Source organism: Balaenoptera physalus, assembly GCF_965194825.1.
Source record: "Balaenoptera physalus genome assembly, chromosome: 5".
Taxonomy (NCBI): Eukaryota; Metazoa; Chordata; class Mammalia; order Artiodactyla; family Balaenopteridae; genus Balaenoptera; species Balaenoptera physalus.
In genome coordinates this window covers 18177677-18196919 of record NC_138884.1, presented here as the reverse complement: position 1 = coordinate 18196919, position 19243 = coordinate 18177677, and the positions used below count along the sequence as shown (strand labels likewise).

The 19243-nt window shown below is 37.5% G+C and overlaps 1 protein-coding gene across 10 annotated transcripts in view; it reads right to left on the bottom strand.

Annotated features, from left to right (window-relative positions):
- The window catches only part of LOC309660781 (uncharacterized protein), a gene marked incomplete at its 5' end in the record, with an annotated part of 113354 nt that overhangs the window by 66358 nt on the left and 27753 nt on the right, over positions 1-19243 (bottom strand). For 5 of the 10 annotated variants that reach the window (XR_014263591.1, XR_014263592.1, XR_014263593.1 and 2 more), the window contains one exon: positions 12776-12847. The exons of 2 other annotated variants lie outside the window; for them this stretch is intronic. Coding sequence is in view for 3 of the 8 variants with exons in the window: in XM_082461856.1 (XP_082317982.1) it covers positions 12776-12801 (26 nt within the window). Of the gene's footprint in view, positions 1-9156; positions 12848-19243 lie in introns of those variants that run through there. 3 more of the 10 variants (XR_014263594.1, XM_082461857.1, XM_082461860.1) reach the window with 2 other exon arrangements.

The window sequence follows — 19243 nt, the reverse complement described above, 5'->3', positions numbered from 1 at the left end:
AGATCATATCTTGGGTCACAAACCAAGCCTTGGTAAATTTAAGAAAATTGAAATCGTATCATGTATCTTTTCTGACCACAATGCTATGAGATTAGATATCAATTACAGGGAAAAAATCTGCATGAAATAAAACACATGGAGGCTAAGCAATACATTGCTTAATAACAAAGAGATCACTGAAGAAATCAAAGAGGAAATCAAAAAATACCTAGAAACAAATGACAATGAAAACATGATGACCCAAAACCTATTGGATGCAGCAAAAGCAGTTCTAAGAGGGAAGTTTATAAATACAATCCTACCTCAAGAAACAAGAAACATTTCAAATAAACAACCTAACCTTACACCTAAAGCAATTAGAGAAAGAAGAACAAAAAACCCCCAAAATTAGCAGAAGGAAAGAAATCATAAAGATCAGATCAGAAATAAATGAAAAAGAAATGAAGGAAACAATAGCAAAGATCACTAAAACTAAAAGCTGGTTCTTTGAGAAGATAAACAAAATTGATAAACCATTAGCCAGACTCATCAAGAAAAAAAGGGAGAAGACTCAAATCAATAGAATTAGAAATGAATAAGGAGAAGTAACAACTGACACTGCGGAAATACAAAGGATCATGAGAGAGCACTACAAGCAACTATATGCCAATAAAATGGATAACCTAGTAGAAATGGACAAACTCTTAGAAAAGCACAATGTTCCAAGACGGAACCAGGAAGAAATAGAAAATATAAACAGACCAAAGACAAGCACTGAAATTGAAACTGTGATTAAAAATCTTCCAACAAAACAAAAGTCCAGGACCAGATGGCTTCACAGGTGAATTCTATCAGACATTTAGAGAAAACCTAACACCTATCCTTCCCAAACTCTTGCAAAATATAGCAGAGGGAGGAACACTCCCAAACTCATTCTACAAGGCCACCATCACCCTGATACCAAAACCAGACGAAGATGTCACAATGAAAGAAAACTACAGGCCAATATCATTGATGAACATAGATGCAAAAATGTTCAACAAAATACTAGCAAACAGAATCCAACAGCACATTAAAAGGATCATACACCATGATCAAGTGGGGTTTATCCCAGGAATGCAAGGATTCTTCAATATATGCAAATCAATTGGTGTGATATACCATATTAACAAACTGAAGGAGAAAAACCATATGATCATCTCAATAGATGCAGAAAAAGCTTTCAACAAAATTCAACATCCATTTATGATAAAAACCCTCCAGAAAGTAGGCATAGAGGGAACTTACCTCAACATAATAAAGGCCATATATGACAAACCCACAGCCAACATCGTTCTCAACGGTGAAAAAGTGAAACCAATTCCACTAAGATCAGGAACAAGACAAGGTTGCCCACTCTCACCACTGTTATTCAACATTGGTTTGGAAGTTTTAGCGACAGCAATCAGAGAAGAAAAAGAAATAAAAGGAATCCAAATCTGAAAAGAAGAAGTAAAGCTGTCACTGTTTGCAGATGACATGATATTATAGAGAATCCTAAAGATGCTACCAGAAAACTACTAGAGCAAATCAATGAATTTGGTAAAGTAGCAGGATACAAAATCAATGCACAGAAATCTCTTGCATTCCTATACACTAATGACGAAAAATTTGAAAGAGAAATCAAGGAAACACTCCCATTTACCACTGCAACGAAAAGAATAAAATACCTTGGAATAAACCTACCTCAGGAGACAAAAGACCTGTATGCAGAAAACTAAAAGACACTGATGAAAGAAATTAAAGATGATACAAACAGATGGAGAGATATACCATGTTCTTGGATTGGAAGAATCAATATTGTGAAAATGACTATACTACCCCAAGCAATCTACAGATTCAATGCAATCCCTATCAAATTACCAATGGCATTTTTCACAGAACTAGAACAAAAAATTTCACAATTTGTATGGAAACACAAAGGACCCTGAATAGCTAAAGCAATCTTGAGAAAGAAAAACAGAGCTGGAGGAATCAGGCTCCCTGACTTCAGACTATACTACAGATCCACAGTAATCAAGACAGTATGGTACTGGCACAAAAACAGAAATATAGATCAATGGAACAGGATAGAAAGCCCAGAGGTAAACCCAAGCACATATGGTCACCTTATCTTTGATAAAGGAGGCAAGAATATACAATGGAGAATAGACAGCCTCTTCAATAAGTGGTGCTGGGAAAACTGGACAGCTACATGTAAAAGAATGAAATTAGAACACTCCCTAACACTATACACAAAAATAAACTCAAAATGGATTAAAGACCTAAATGTAAGGCCAGACACTATAAAGCTCTTAGAGGAAAACATAAGCAGAACACTCTATGACACAAATCACAGTGACATCCTTTTTTGACCCACCTCCTAGAGAAATGGAAATAAAAACAAAAATAAACAAATGGGACCTAACGAAACTTAAAATCTTTTGCACAGGAAAGGAAACCATAAACAAGATGAAAAGACAAGCCTCAGAATGGGAGAAAATATTTGCAAATGAAGCCACTGAGAAAGGATTAATTTCCAAAATTTACAAGCAGCTCATGCAGCTCAATATCAAGAAAACAAACAACCCAATCCAAAAATGGGCAGAAGACCTAAACAGACATTTCTCCAAAGAAGATATACAGATTGCCAACAAACACATGAAAGAATGCTCAACATCGTTAATCATTAGAGAAATGCAAATCAAAACTACAATGAGGTATCACCTCACACCAGTCGGAATGGCCATCATCAAAAAATCTACAAACAATAAATGCTGGAGAGGGTGTGGAGAAAAGGGAACCCTCTTGCACTGTTGGTGGGAATGTAAATTGATACAGCCACTATGGAAAACAGTATGGAGCTTCCTTAAAAAACTAAAAACAGAACTACCATACGACCCACCAATCCCACTACTGGGCATATACCCTGAGAAAACCATAATTCAAAAAGAGTCATATACCACAATGTTCATTGCAGCTCTATTTACAATAGCCAGGACATGGAAGCAACCTAAGTGTCCATTGACAGATGAATGGATAAAGAAGATGTGGCACATATATACAATGGAATATTACTCAGCCATAAAAAGAAACGAAATTGAGTTATTTGTAGTGAGGTGGATGGACCTAGGGTCTGTCATACAGAGTGAAGTAAGTCAGAAAGAGAAAAACAAATACCATATGCTAACACATATATATGGAATCTAAAAAAAAAAAAAAAAAAAAAACGTTCTGAAGAACCTAGGGGCAGGACAGGAATAAAGATGCAGATGTAGAGAAGGGACTTGAGGACATGGGGAGGGGGAAGGGTAAGCTGGGATGAAGTGAGAGAGTGGCATGGACTTACATATGCTACGAAATGTAAAACAGATAGTGGGAACCAGCCACATAGCACAGGGAGATCAGCTTGGTGCTTTGTGACCACCTAGAGGTGTGGGATAGGGAGGGTGGGAGGGAGACTCAAGAGGGAGGGGATATAGGGATATATGTATACGTATAGCTGATTCACTTTGTTATAAAGCAGAAACTAACACACCATTGTAAAGCAATTATACTCCAATAAAGATGTTTAAAAAAGAAAAAAAAAAAAAAGACTGAATAATGAAGAAACAGAAAGTCAGAATGGACCAATTACTGGTAAGGAGATTGACTCAGTAATCAAAAATTTCCAAGCAAAGAAGAGTCCAGGACCAGATGGCTGCACTGGTGAATTCTACCAAACATTTAAAGAATTAGTACCAATCCTTGTCAAACTCTTCCAACAAATAAAAGAGGAGAGAACAATTCCAAACTCATTTTCCAAGGCCAACATTACCCTGATACCAAAACCAGATGAGGACACCCATGATGGTTGGAGGAAGTGGGTGAAGGCAGCCAAAACATACAGACTTCCAGTTTTAAGATAAATAAATTCTGGGGAAGTAATGTGCAGCATGGTGACTGCAGTTAACACTACTGTGTTGCTTATTTGAAAGTTGCTAAGAGAGTGGATCTTAAAAGTTCTTATCACAAGAAAAAAAAATTGTAACTATGTGAGGTGATGGATGTTAACTAAACTACTGTGGTGATCATTTCACTATATATACATGTACCAAATCATTATGTTGTGCACCTTAAATTAATACAATGTTATATGGCAGTTACACCTCACTAAAAATGGAAAGAAAAAGAATTTGCAAAGTAAATGTGACATTTACTTAACAATAATGCATACTTGTTATTGTTCTGAATGATAATTAGGAACCTCTGGTGAACAATTCTTTTAATGGTTGCAATTATATTACTGTTACAGTAGAGTCACACTGTTTTTCCCTCTTTTAAGAAATTAATTTTCTTGATTTTTTTCAACAAAAATGGTAAATATTAAAAGTCTATTCTGATTCTATAGGCAGTTTAACTTGATCACCCTCATGCTGATTGATTTACACATTTAAAAATCCTAGATCTTGAATTCCTACTTCACAGACTTATGGGGATTAAATGTTGCTCAAGTTTATGTTGTTGAAGATGAATTGTATTCCTCAACCCTCTCCCCCTATTACCCAGTCAAGGCTCAGGGCAGACAAGACCATTCCTCTTACCTGTACCCCCTGCCACAGACAACCTCATTACATGAAGAAAAGGAGCAGGTTGAATAAAGTGAATGATGGGCAAGGCCCAGGAAATAATGGATTCAGGTTTTTCATTCATTCCTTCTTTCACAAATATCTGGATGCCCTTCTTAAAGCATCTGAACAACATGTCTGTTCTCTCTTTCCTTAAGGGCTTGCCTGAGAGTATAAGGCAGCACAGATGGGGCTCTGAAGCAGTGGATAGATGCTCAGAGTTGGGAAATAAATTTTACTCATCTTTCCAGATAATGCAAGTGCTAGCTATTGTTTTCAGCTGCCAAGTACACTAGTCAGATTACAGGCCAACTCCCATCATACCTTCTAGTGGCAAAGCTCATTTTCCTGGGCATGTGGCTCAGACCAGGTCAGTCAGAATACTTCTTCCTCTGGTGAGGTAAGTCATCTGATCCAAGCCACAGTATTTCACCAGGATTGTTCTAGATGGAGATAGCAAGGAAGGCCTTACTTTTGAATACTAGAGTTAGAAGTTTGTGAAAATAGATGCCAGTGGTCTTATTGCTCGTCCTGTGGAGATAATGAAACCACAGAGAGACAGGAGAGTTACAGATGTAGCGAGATATGAGAGAGAGGCAGACAGAGAGAGACTAGGAGACACTGAGTGGTGTTTCCAGGTCTGAGGCTCTGAAAGCTGACGCTCCTCAGGGTGTTTGTTAGTCAAGGAAAATTTCTGGGCAGAGTAGGCTGTGTCCTCAGCTCTGTATCACACTTCACCATCTGGAGCTGAAAGCAGCACTGTTCATGCCCACGGCCTAGAATATGTCTTATATAAACAGTTCCTTCAACCTCTGACCTCCAGGTCCTTATCTTCTACCAGCAATGTCCTCAACTGACATGTCCCAAGAGAAGCAACTTTTTTCACGTATAAAGGAGTTTTAATCTCAAGGGAGACATTCACTCAAGGGAACCAAATCTGTTGAAATTCAACTCTTATCTACCCAGTGAACAATCTTTTATATAATTAAACAAACCCTTCTTTTAAAAATTGTAGTCTTTGCTGTATATTTACATAACAAAAAATTCAAGAGGTTTAATCAGAACAAAGGGGCTGTTCATCCCAAATGTGGTTCCATGTTTTTGTGAAACAAACAAACAAAGCTATTGGCAGCTTTGAAATGGAAATTTTTTTCAGCTCCCTTACTCTTCTGAACCAAGGTGTCAAGATTCAGTCCTAGTTTTAGCTCAAGGTACCCTGCAACTTTCTTCCTCCTAGTAGTCTGTGCAAGAAGCTTTTCGCAGCTTATGCCCTACAAATTGGAATTTAATCCTTTGGATGGTAGGGCAGACAAGACCATTCCTCTTACCCGTACCCCCTGCCATAGACAACCTCATTACATGAAGAAAAGGAGATCTGAGAATTCACCAGTGCAGCCATCTGATCCTGGACTCTTCTTTGCTTGGAAATTTTTGATTACTGAGTCAATCTCCTTACCAGTAATTTCCATTTTGTTCCAGATGTCACTCTAAAATTCCAGTGAAGATCATAAGCATCTGAGTGGGGTTGTTCTGTGAGTAGTTAGAAACGTAGGACTAAAACAAAGTGAAATGCCAAGGAAAGAAAAAGAAACTTAGGAGAAACTACTGTGGAAGTAATTAGTTGGAGTAATCTGTCATGTGATGGGTTCAGAGCACAGTGACCTTAAGGACACCTGTGGCACATTCTTCGGGGCAGGACTAGAAGCCTTCAAAAGAGACCAGGTTATGGACTTCCCTGGCAGTCCAGTGTTTAAGACTCTGAGCTTCTATTGCATGGGGCACGAGTTCGATCCCTGGTCGGGGAACTAAAACACCACACGCCAGTTCCCACACGCCGAGAGGGGCAAAAAAAAAAAAAAAAAAAGCAGGTTAGAACACAATGCAGTCCTCATAGCTCTGTCTGGGTGTAGTGCAAGCCCTCCTAATTTCTTGCCCTGCCTCTTCGGAAGACATTGTTGCCAATGTGATAACAGCTGCAATCGTGATCAGTCTCTTTCATCCTAAGTTTTCACAATAGCTCTCTCTTCAGTCTTGATGCTTCTGCAGCTTGACTGGGTCCCTGACCTGGTCCCACTCCCCTTTCTGCTTCTGTTATTCGTATTAACAACATAAAGGGGATTTTGACCTTCTATGTGACATGAGATATGACACAAGACAGTTTGGGTATTATTTTTGTCCCTATGAAGAAAAGGGATGGGTATTTTAAAGAAAGACCCATAATTACCACAAGGAGGACTATGTTAGAAAAGCTGAGCTGCAACAAGGATGAGATTTCAACTGGAGAATGAGAACTAGTAACTGGGCTGGCCTCATTTTCTTCCATCACCATCCTGCTGCTTAGTAAGAGACGAGAAGCAGACACTGAGGAAGATTCAGGGTTTGGTGAGATAACGCAGGTCCACTGCAGGTTAGGAAAGTCTAGGGTATTGAACTTCTGCTAGAAATGGTTGTATTAAATATTATCATCTTGGAATCCTGGTGTTTCAGATATGATAGATTGGCTTACGTAATACGCATGCCACCCACTTCCCTGACTTTTTCTTAACTGACTCTATTACAGCAGCTGTAACCTAAAAACCCAATTTCCCAGCCTTTCTTGGAAACTGAAGTGCTATGCGACATGGTTCTGGCCCATGAGGTATAAGCAGATGTGACTTAGCACCACTATTTTCCCTCTCTTCTTTCTGCTTGGTTTTTGGTTTTGGGGGACTGGAGGCACTAATGCCATTTGGTACCACGAGGCAACAAGTAAGAGGACAAATGACAGCATGACAAGGATGACAGACTAAAAAGGTACAAAGAGTCTGGGGGTCCCGTGGCATTGTTGAGCCATAACATTAGCCTGGAACTGCCTATCCCAGGACCTGTGTCAGTGAGACAGTAAACTTCTACTCCTTTAAGCTAGTACTTCGCATCCTTTTCCGTATCTTAGCACACAGGGAAATGATAATATTCATATTCCACGTGTAGGTAGATAGACAAAGCTGCTTAGGACTGGAGACAATCTCTCATACCTTAAATGCCCACTCTAAAGACTAAAGGATCACTATCTCAGCTTACCTTTAACCATTTGCAGCTCTCAGAGAATTCTGATTTAAGCCACTTTTAGTTAGGGTTTCTTTTCTCTGAAGCTGAACACATCTTCGATGCACTAGATTCTGAAGAGAATCTTGGGAGGTGAGAAAGTAACTTTTAACCTGAGAAAAAGCGAATGACTTAGCTAACTGAAATTCATAATGAAGGTAAAAAGCAAGTTAGCCTCTGTAAGGTAAAAGGGAAAATGTGGCGTGTAAAAAAGAAATTCTGTTGAAAAGGAGGGATTTCTGATTTAAAGAATCAGAGGGCTGCTCATTATGATGAGATCAAAGTAAAGGCTCTGCCTGGCTGATGGAATGGAGATGGAGGTCTACAGAATCAAGGGGGGAAAGAAAAGACTAAGGGAACTGGAGCTGTTAAATTACCTTAGGGTAGAGGATACTGGAAGAAGGTACTGTTGTAGCCTGAAGGTATCCAAGGGGAAGGAAGAGGTCTCTGCTAGAGGAGAGCTGTGATGCTGTGAACTGGGGAAGGGGAGTTTGACTGAGGATTTACATTTCACATGATGAGATTGGAAGGGAAGGTGTTCACTCTATTGTCTAGAAGTAGCATTGGGAATCTAGGAGAATATCAATTCTGAGGAATGGACCATATATTTCTCCTTCTCTCAACCTTGCCATTCCCACACCTCCCCTTTGACCTTATCCTGCTCCTCCTCTTCTGGCCAACTTAGGTCAGATTGCAGCATTGAAAATAAAATATATAGATGAGTATATTTTTCCAAACTTCCTTGCCTGATGACAAAGATTCTCTCCTTGACCGAACTCTACTCATCTACTCAGTTTCCGTAGAACTCTTTCTCAACTAGGCCTGACTAGGTGTTCCTTTCAGCATTTTCCAATTTTATCAAGAATCCTGATAAGCCACTTTAACCCTCAATATGTAATTTGGTTCCTTATCTGCCACCATCCCCCAGGTGGTGTCTGATCACCCTGGCCTGCCTTCAGCAAGAATCCTGTTAGGTCAGTTTCGGCAGACTCCCCCCCTTATCCCTGATATTTCCTTTTAGTAATGACCACCCCCAACTCCCAGCTCTGCTCCGTGGCTAAAACTTCCCACTTGCCTCTGCTGTACTGGGAGTTGAGTCCAGTCTCTCTCTCCCACTGCAAGATCTCACTGCAGTTTGTCCCTACATCCATTGCAATGGTCCCCCTTGAATAACATCTGCCTTACTTACCACCTTCAACAAGGGTCATGAATAATATTTTCTTTAACAATTTGAATATTTTTTCTCTAATGTTGATTAGGAGTTAACAACAATGAAATAATAATGGTTATTATTGTAGATAATATAGGTATTACAGACAATATACTGTTGAAGACATACTAGATGTCTGATACCATTCAAAGTGCTATACAAATATTAACTCATTTAATTCTCATAAAAACCCAACCAACTTTGTGTTAAGGCAGCATTGAGCATCCTGATTTGGTGTGTGAAAGACAAAATGCACTAGACAATTAAGGAAATTATTTTATTTGCCTGACTGCAGTAAAGAGACTATTTAATGAGGAATGTCTCAAAGAAAAGGGAGAGGCCTGGGGTTTTATAGGGGCAGATAAACAAGGGTGTCATCTGCCATGTGGGGGTTATGGGGAATGACAGAGACATCTCGGAACATGTGAGGCCAGAGTTGTGCTTTGTAGTTAGCCATTTCCCAGAACATGAAAGGGTACACGGATTTCTCAACCACTGCTGCTCGAAACACAGGGTTCAAATAAAAGTTCAACACTGTCAGGTGAATGAAGAATGAGAGAAGTATCTGAATGTACCAAACAATTTAATGATAATTTTCAAACTCTACACCCCTAATTCAAACCCTTTAACGTTAATTAAATGCAAAGCCTGTTATTCTACATGTTATCTAAAAATATCTACTGTTAAATTTAAGGAGAATGCAAAACAGGATCATCCTCAGTGCTACATCTTAAGAAAAGCCAACATGTGATAGACAACTGGAAGGTGGTTACTTATGATACAAAATGATGGCTTAAAGTTTTTAACAAACTTCCCAATGATTTATTTTTGGAAAGAGTATCAACAGTGAAAGGCCACCCAAGAAGATAATAATACGAAAAATAAGATTGCCCTCTGGGAAAGCTACTCTTATGGCTTTTATAAAAAATAGGAACAGGTCTGTCTAGGTCACAGGTTACCTCCAGAACATCAAATAGTGCTTTGCATAGAGTGGGTCTCAAATATTTGCTTAAATTAGTGACTTTGTAGGAGTAAACTTGGAGACTGTGTAGAACTACAGGATTAAAGATTTTGGGAATGCCTCAAACTCTAATCAAAACAACCTAGGTGCAATCTTGAGAGGCAAGTCTGGAATGTGATTAAAGTTAAATAAGTAAAACCCTAAGTAGTGGTATATCTCATTTAGAAAAATGATGTAAATGTAGGGGTTCAAAACACACCACCCCCAAAAATACTAATTTGGCATATTAACTGTTTTGAGCTACAGACACTAGAAAAACAACAGATGCAGGAAAGGCACGCTGACCTCCCCTTTTCTTCCTGAAAACAGGAGAGAAAACTCCCTTGCAAAAGATGTCCTCCTGCACCTGGAGGAAAAGAACATTCTTATCACCAGAGACAGGGAGTCAAGGTTGTGAAGAAACTGCACAAACAAACCTTGTTAAAATAACCCTTATCTTCCTTTGGTCTCCCCATGTATTTTAGGTACTTTTCCATAATTACTACAGTTTGTTCAATCTAGTATATAAGCACACAGGTCTAATCACTTTTTGGGTCTTCATTTTCCTGCGAAGACATTCATGTACATGTGGAAATAAAATTTGTATGCTTTTCTCCTGTTAATCTGTCTATATCAATTTAATTCTCAGGTTCAGTCAGAGACCCTAAGAGGACAGAGGAAAAGTTTTGCCTCCCTTACATAAACAAAAAGGTAAATTCTGTTTGGGGTGGAGAATATGAAACCCCCAAATACAAAGTTGCTAACGTCCATCCAAGCACTGTCAAGGCAGAGAATGTTCAGACTGATGAAAATGGCTGAGGTGACAGCTCCAAGCTTCTTTAACCTGATTCCCTTAACCAATATAATTGATGTCCCTATTCTAATCTCATGTTTCCTAAACAACACTGTAATTCAATTTGGCTTCCTGTGGCTGTCAGAGGAACAACTCTTGGATTTAGTACTAACCGTGGCAGAATTGAACTGTAACCATACATTTAGCTATTTCTTTACAGATACATCATTAACGGACTATTCTTCCTTGGAAACTAAGAGGCTGAGAAACACAAGCAGTATTATGGTTCGAATTATATTTTAGATAGAGTTTTCAGGCTGCAGTGTGAAGACTAGATTTAAGAACTATAAGACTGGGATCAGGCTGACTAGTTAGAAGGGAGTTTCTGAGATTGTCCAGGTAGGAGATAAGGAGGACCTGAATATGGAGCCAATACAGGAAACAGTTCTCTGCACCCTTACTGGTGCTGGTTATTAGTTTCTAAATCTGCTTATATTATAGGTGAGTAATGTTACCTCATTGATGTTTGGATTTCAATGTCTTTTATTAATAATGAAGATAGAAATTTATCACTTGATTAATTCTTTTGTTTAACTACTGTTTAATTCTTAAAATTTCATTTTTCTTTTATAAAATGCTTCAGACCTTAAATGTACAAGAGATTCAAATTACCTAGAATTAACCAACGATGGTAATAGGGACATTTAATCACACAAAATCGAGTAACACCAATTGAAATGCAAAGCAATCCTATTTTACTTTAATGTAATGCATTAACTTTGGTCTGATCTTCAGCTTTGATTTACACAAAGTTGCCTGGGAGACGGAATTTACTGTCTTAGCATAGACCAAAGGATTTGTGCTGGAAAAGGAGTCCAAAAAATTAATTCTAAGAAACTGAATAAGTTTATCCAGAATTCAAGCAGTCCCAAGGCTCAGGAAAATAATTTTTTAAGTAACGTTAGAAGAGCAATTCATAAGCAAACTCCCTTATAATATTTTTCTTCCTGATGTTTATTTATTGCAAAATAAGCAAAGATGATATCAACAAAGGACTTTTTGTTGTTGTTGTTAAAAGAAAGTGAAATCATCCACAATGCCATCACCAAAACACGTCTTATTTTAATTTTTTTTATTCTTTAGTTTTTGTATCTATGTAGTAGTGTGAGTTTGATACCTCTATCTTGTTTGGGAATTCACTCAAAAGAATATCTTCCCTTTTAAATGGCAAAGCTACTGGGTTTTCTACAGCAATAATAGCTAGACATATCTATTAGCAGTATCTAATAGTATTAGATACTATTGCAGTGATTGCTGAACAATTTCTTTCCATGGGCCAAAAATTCTTATAACTCAAACTCAAATTTGAAAGATGTGCAAATAGCATTTTAAAATCACTTTACAAATCATTTTGACTTAGTCATTTCCTTTCTTTCTGTTGTTCTCAAACAAACACTTGCTAGTATGAAAGTAATATGAAAGCACTGTAGTATTGTGAAAAGGATCCTGGGATCAGAACTGGGCTTTTATCTTAGCCCTGTAACTTATAAGTCACACATTTATCACAAATCTTTTTGAACTTTAGTTTTCTCTTCCGTAAATAAAAACTGTACATGATTCTTCTAAGGATTAGATAGTGCCAAATCATAGACTGCGCACTCAGTGAACAAGGTTATGGTTATCAAAGGGGGAAGGTCGGGGGGGAGGAATAAATCGGGAGTTCGGGATTGACATATACACACTACTATATTTAAAATAGATAACCAATAAAGACCTAATGTGTAGCACAGGGAACTCTGCTCAATATTCTGCAATAACCTAAATGGGAAAAGAATTTGAGAAAGTATAGATACATGTATATGTATAACTGAATCACTTTGCTGCACACCTGAAACTAACACAACATTGCTAATCAACTATACTCCAATATAAAATAAAAATTTTAAAAAAATGATGCTCCTTTATACTGAATTATGAAGTGACCTAATGGGTGTGGTCAAAATATCAACGCAGAAAAATCTATGCTTACTTGAGCTTTCCTGAGAACATGTGAGGGTTTTTTGATGGATGGCTATAATCAATACCTGAAATACATGTGCCTTTTTTTCATCCAGCACTGCCTCCAACTCTTAAGACTGCTTGATTAACTTCAAAGACTGAAAAACAAAACAACAGTGTAAGCAATAACAATGTAAAATAAAATTCATATTTTATGACAAGAAAAATTTAAACGTAAAAATTTTCTCTGCTCTTTGGCCTCCTCTCCCCATTACTGTGCATTGTGTATCTATATTATGCATCAACCAAACCTCCCCCATCGGCAGAAATACCTGCTCAACCGAAAAGAGCAACATTCTCCTAGCAGCAACAAGACAACTCCTTAAAAGATAATATTCCTTCTTGATCCTGTAAGGGGCCAAGATGACGCTTACACTTGGATTGCATAAACTGTCAATAATACGTCATATAATGCACAGCCCTCCGTCTCAAAAAACTTATATAACTGTGCCTTGACTTCTAACGGGTAGAACAGTTCTCAGAGCTTTCTGAGATGCTCTTCCAGGGTTATAATCCTCAAATTTGGCTCGAATAAACATTTCCATTTCTTTCTCAGATCTACTGATTAATTTTTCATCAACAACAAGCAATGGAGAATTTATGAAGTTACAAAATTTCTTTAAAGCTATGAATAACTGTACTTAAAATTCTAGCCAGAGCACTTAGGTAAGAAAAAGAAACAAAAGGCATCCAAATTGGAAAGGAAGAAGTAAAACTATTTCTGCTCTCAGATGATATAATCTTATATACAGAAACTCTAAAGATTCCACAAAAAAACCCTGTTAGAACTAATAAATGAATTCAGCAAAGTAGCAGGGTACAATGTTAACACGCAAAAATAAGCTGCATTTCTATACACTAACACTGAGCAATCTGAAAACTATGAAAACAATTCCATTTACAACAGCATTAAAAAGAATAAAATACTTAGGAATTAACTTAACCAAGAAGATGAAAGATTTGTATAATGAAAACTATAAAATATTGAAAGAAATTAAAGAAGACAAAAATAAATGGAAACATATTCCATGTTCATGGATTGGAAGACTTATACCATTAAGATGTCAATACTACCAAAAGCAATCTACAGATTCAATGCATCCCTATCAAAATCCCAGCAATGTTTTTTGCAGAAATAGAAAAATCTATGCTAAAATTCAAATAGAATCTCAAAGGATCCTAAATAACCAAAAGAATTTTGAAAAAGGAGAGCAAAGCTGGAGGACCTACATTTCCTAATTTCAAAACTTACTATAAAGAAACAGTAATCAAAACAGTGTGGTACTGGCATAAAGACAGACCTATGATCAGCAGAACATAACAGAGAGCCCAGAAATAAATTCTCTCATATATGGCCAACTGATTTTTGACCAGGGTGCCGAGACCATTCAGTGGGGAAGGACAGTCTTTCCAAAAAACCATGCTCGTAAAACTGGATATTCAAATACAAAAGAATGAAGTTGAACACCTACCTAACATCATATACAAAAGTTAACCAAAAATGGATCAAAGATCTAAATGTAAGACCTAAAACTAAAAAACTCTTGGAAGAAAACATAGGGCAAAACCTTCATAACACTGGATTTGGCAATGATTTCTTGGCTATGACACCAAAGGCACAGAAAACAAAACAAAACAAAACAAAAATAGACAAACTGAACTTCATGAAAATTAAAAAACTGTGCGCATGAAAAGACAATATCAACAGAGTAAAAAAGGCAACCCAGAGGATGAGAGAAAATGTTTGGAAATCATATATCTGATAAGGGACTAATATCTAGAACATACAGAGGACTCCTAAAACTCAATAATAGAAAAATAAGAAATGCAATTAAAATATGAGCAAAGGATTTGAATAGACATTTCTCCAAGGAAGATATACAAATGTCCAACAAGCATATGAAAAGATGCTCAGTATCACCAATCATTAGGGAAATGCAAATAAAAAGTACAATGAGAGGCCATCTCATATTATGATAGCTATTAATATGTGGAGATACTAGAATCCTTCTGCACTATTGGTGGGAAGGTAAAATCCTGTAGCCACTATGGAAACAGTATGATGGTTCCTCAAATAATTAAAAATAGAATTACCATATGATCTAGCAATTCCACTTCTAGGTATATACCCAAAAGAATTGAAAGCAGAATTTTGAAGAGATATTTGTATTCCCATGTTCAGAGCAGCAGTACTCACAATAGCTAAAACATGGCAGCAGCCCAAGTGTTCACAAACTGATAAAGGGATAAGCAAAATGTGGTATACACATACAATAAAGTATTATTCAGACTTAAAAAGAAAATTCTGATATATGCTACAACATGGATGAACCTTCAAGACATTATTCTAAGTAAAATAAGCCAGTCACAAAAAGACAATACCTATGATTCCATTTATATGAGGTACTTAGAGTAGTCAAAATCACAGAGACAGAAAGTAGCATGGTGGTTACCAGGGGCTGGGGGGAAGAGGTGAATGAGGCGTTATTGTTTAATGGATACACAGTTTCATTTACAAGATGATAAGAGTATGGAGATGGTGGTGATAGTTGCACAACGTTATCAATACACTTCATACCACTTAACTATACACTTAAAAATGGTTACAATGGTAAATATTTTATGTATTTTACCATAATAATGAAAAAAAATATGAGTAATAATTATCCCTAAAATTTCTTGAAGGCTTCTTGTTTGTGTCAATTCTTTGTTGTTTTCTAGCACCATGCCTTGCCTAACACGCTGGGTATGACCTGAAGAAGCCATGTAGGCATATGCTCTTTGCTGCTCATCTCATGGAGGGAAGGAGTAAAGACCATCCAATACTATTTGCAAAACTAGATTCTGGCAACTTGAGATGGATTCTGGTTCCCACTACTGCAAAAAACAATAGAATTTCTAGCCCCTTGTAGATACTGAGGGGTATCAGAATATACCACCCCAAAATATGCCTCTTTGGCATATGGATTATTTTGAGCTAAAGGCCACTGAGAACCAAAAGATGCAGGAAAAGCCCTACAAACAAGACACAAGTTTTCTTTTTGTAAAGGAAATTACATTTATAAAGGAAATTTTCCTTTGTAGAAATGTCTCCCCCTCTCCTACCAGAAGAAGAGGACTCTTAACACTCTTAGCAGTGAAGAAAGCACCAACTCAAATTTGCATAACAAACCTTACCAAACAACCCTGTTACCATACTTTTCCCTGGTCACTTTTTTTTTTTTTTTAACATCTTTATTGGAGTATAATTGCTTTACATTGTTGTGTTAGTTGCTGCTGTATAACAAAGTGAATCAGCTATATGTGTACATATATCCCCATATCCCCTCCCTCTTGCATCTCCCTCCACCCTCCCTATCCCACCCCTCTAGGTGGTCACAAAGCACCGAGCTGATCTCCCTGTGCTATGCGGCTGCTTCCCACTAGCTATTTATTTTACATTTGGTAGTGTATATATGTCAATGCTACTCTCTCACTTCGTCCCAGCTTACCCTTACCCCTCCCTGTGTCCTTAAGTCCATTCTCTACGTCTGCGTCTTTATTCCTGTCCAGCCCCTAGGTTCATCAGAACCATTTTCTTTTTAGATTCCATATATATGTGTTAGCATACGGTATTTGTTTTTCTCTTTCTGACTTCACTCTGTATGACAGACTCTAGGTCCATCCACCTCACTACAAAGAACTCAGTTTCATTTCTTTTTATGGCTGAGTAATATTCCATTGTATATATGTGCCACATCTTCTTTATCCATTCCTCTGTCGATGGCAATCCTGGTCACTTTTATATAACTTGCCTCCCCTGCCCAAAAGCCCCCAAACCCCTTTTCCTTTGTTGGTCTTTAAACTCAAGTTCTAACCATCCATTTGTGTTACTTATCACTGAGTGCTCCTGTGTGGCTATGTGCAATGCACATGTTAATAACCTGCTTGTTTTTCTCTTGTTAATCTGTCTTTGGCCAGTCTAATTTGCAGGACCCCTACTGGTAACACTAAGATGGGTAGAGGAAGAGATTTTCCTTCACCTACAACATCATCCTTTTCTCTCTGAGCACAAACCATGGATGTGCCCCTTCTCTACTTTGGTCCTGGTTCTTTGATTCTCATAGGTAGTATAACCTTGGCCAAATCACTTGCTACTTCTTTCCATTGCCTCCAGATCTTACCCTTCAATAGTAACAATGACATCAGTTATTCCTACTTGTAAGCCTGTTGTGAAAATCAGAAGTAAGAGATTTGATACTATTCCATGTGAAGGACCAAGTTGACAGAAATTCCTATGAGGTCCTGGGAAAGAACATATTCTGCTTATAAGCTGGTGAATTTGTTGGAGTTTAGTTGTAATTCTGCCCTAGAGCAAGTGATGTTGAGAGTTTCTTTTTCATCACAGTCTTACTGTGAGTCTTGACAAGAGTTTGGTAACCTGGTTGGGAAAACAAAACCTAGACAGAAATGAAACATTTATAGAATAGCAGCAAATTCTTCCATAAACCTGACTTTTTTTTTTCTCCCTGCATCAAGGCTCATATGTCATTGATCAATTAGAAGTCATCTCCTTTTCCTCTTAATTCCCATGGTACTCTATCTACAAGTCGAATTATAATAATTTCTGTGCATACATTTTCTCTGTTGGTTTTCCCAGCAGGACAAACACACTCATCCCTGGATTTGGGTGGGTTTGCCTGTGTTTGCCCAGTTACTCTACTTCCACAGCCAAGCCACACCCACTTCCCTTTTTTGTTAACACATTCTTTCACTAGCTATGTTAATATATTCAATAAAGTACTTCAAATCTTGCAGACTTGACTTGGCAGGAATTCTGCCTTTTAGGTGACTTTGCCTATAAATCGATTATATGTTAAGTATATAGTTTAACTCTTTGAGGGCAATCTTTTTTATTCAATATCCACATTCTTGTGTGACCACCCAACTGTAGCACTCTGTACTGACAACTGTAGAAAGTAAATTAATGCTTTACTTAGAGCTGCATTTGAGGTTGGTGCTATATCCTGGACATCAATAGCTATTCTGATGGTGTGAGATGGTGTTTTAAGAAATCTCTTAAGTATTGTTCCTCCTTGCAATTATTTCACTTGAGCTTAGGTACCCTGCTGTTGTATTATTTCCATGTGCCCACATTTGCATATTTCCATTGTGGTAAACATCTGCATTCATGCTTATTTCCTTCCTTCCTGTCTCAGAAGATGAAGTGTCCCTCCCACTGTTCAACCCACAACAATCTGGCTTCTGCTTATCCCCCACCTCCTTCCCCCGACAACGGAAATTATCTTTACTGAAAGAAAAGAATGCATTAAAATCGCCAAATTCAGTGGATCCTTTTCAATATTTATCTTATTGAATCTCTTCTCTACTTCTGATTGCTGGGCAAGCACTTCTCAAAACCATCCTCTATGCTCTTGGCTTCCCTGACATTATTTATTCTGACTCTAATCAAATACGCCTAACCAATTTTATTACTTTCCTTCACAGGCTCCTCCTCTTTTGCCCACAGATCTTTAATCTTGGTTGTTTCTGAGGGTTCTTTCTGTCTTCAGGCACTGCTCTTCTCTTTGCCCTCTCATATTGGGTGACAATTAACATGGTTTTAATTACCTCTTATATGCTGACTTTTGAATCTCTCCTCAACCCTGATCTCTCGTTATTTAAACTTATACAACTAACTAGTTACAAATTACTGAGTATCGGTCATGCTTTGGTATTTCGTACTATGAAAATAAAGCAACACTTTTGTTGACCAAACTTTAAATTCCTCAACCACAGATACTGGTATTAGGTTGAAATCTTTCATGTCATCACAGAGGTATATTCCATATAATTTTCTGAAATTTTTACATTTCACTAGATTTGTGGATGAAAAAGGGGAGAAAATTCTTAAATGTGAAAGAAAAAATTATATAACTGCAGCTGGATATATGATATCTCTCATTGCAGTGTCTAGTGTTCTTTATCTAACGCTATGTTTCTAGCTGTAACTCTACTAGTTTTATATCAATAAATCAAAGTACTTTGTTTGTAAAAGAATCCTTGATTCAAACTGGTTTAAACAATAAATACATTTGTTATCTCACATATCAGTCATTCTGGAGGTAGAGTGGGCTCCAGGGCTAGTTTCTTCAGTAGCAAGAGGACCTAGTTTTGCTCCATTTTTCAATACGCTTATGTCCTATACATTATCAAGTAAACTTACTCTGTAATTTTAAGGGTGATTTAGTTTTAAGAAGTCCATCAACCTAATCCTTTACACCCACATGTCAGCTCTAGGCATTAGGTCCAGACATAGCAACATTAAAAGAAAGAGGAGACACCATTTTGTCCAGTGGCTCTTTTGGAGAAGCAAAATTTCCTCAGAGACATTAGCAGACTATATTTTACAACTCTTCGTCCACTGTATTAGTTTTCTATTGCTGTCATAACAAACCATTACAAACTCAGTAGCTTATTACAACACTCACATATTATCTCACAGTTCTGTAGGA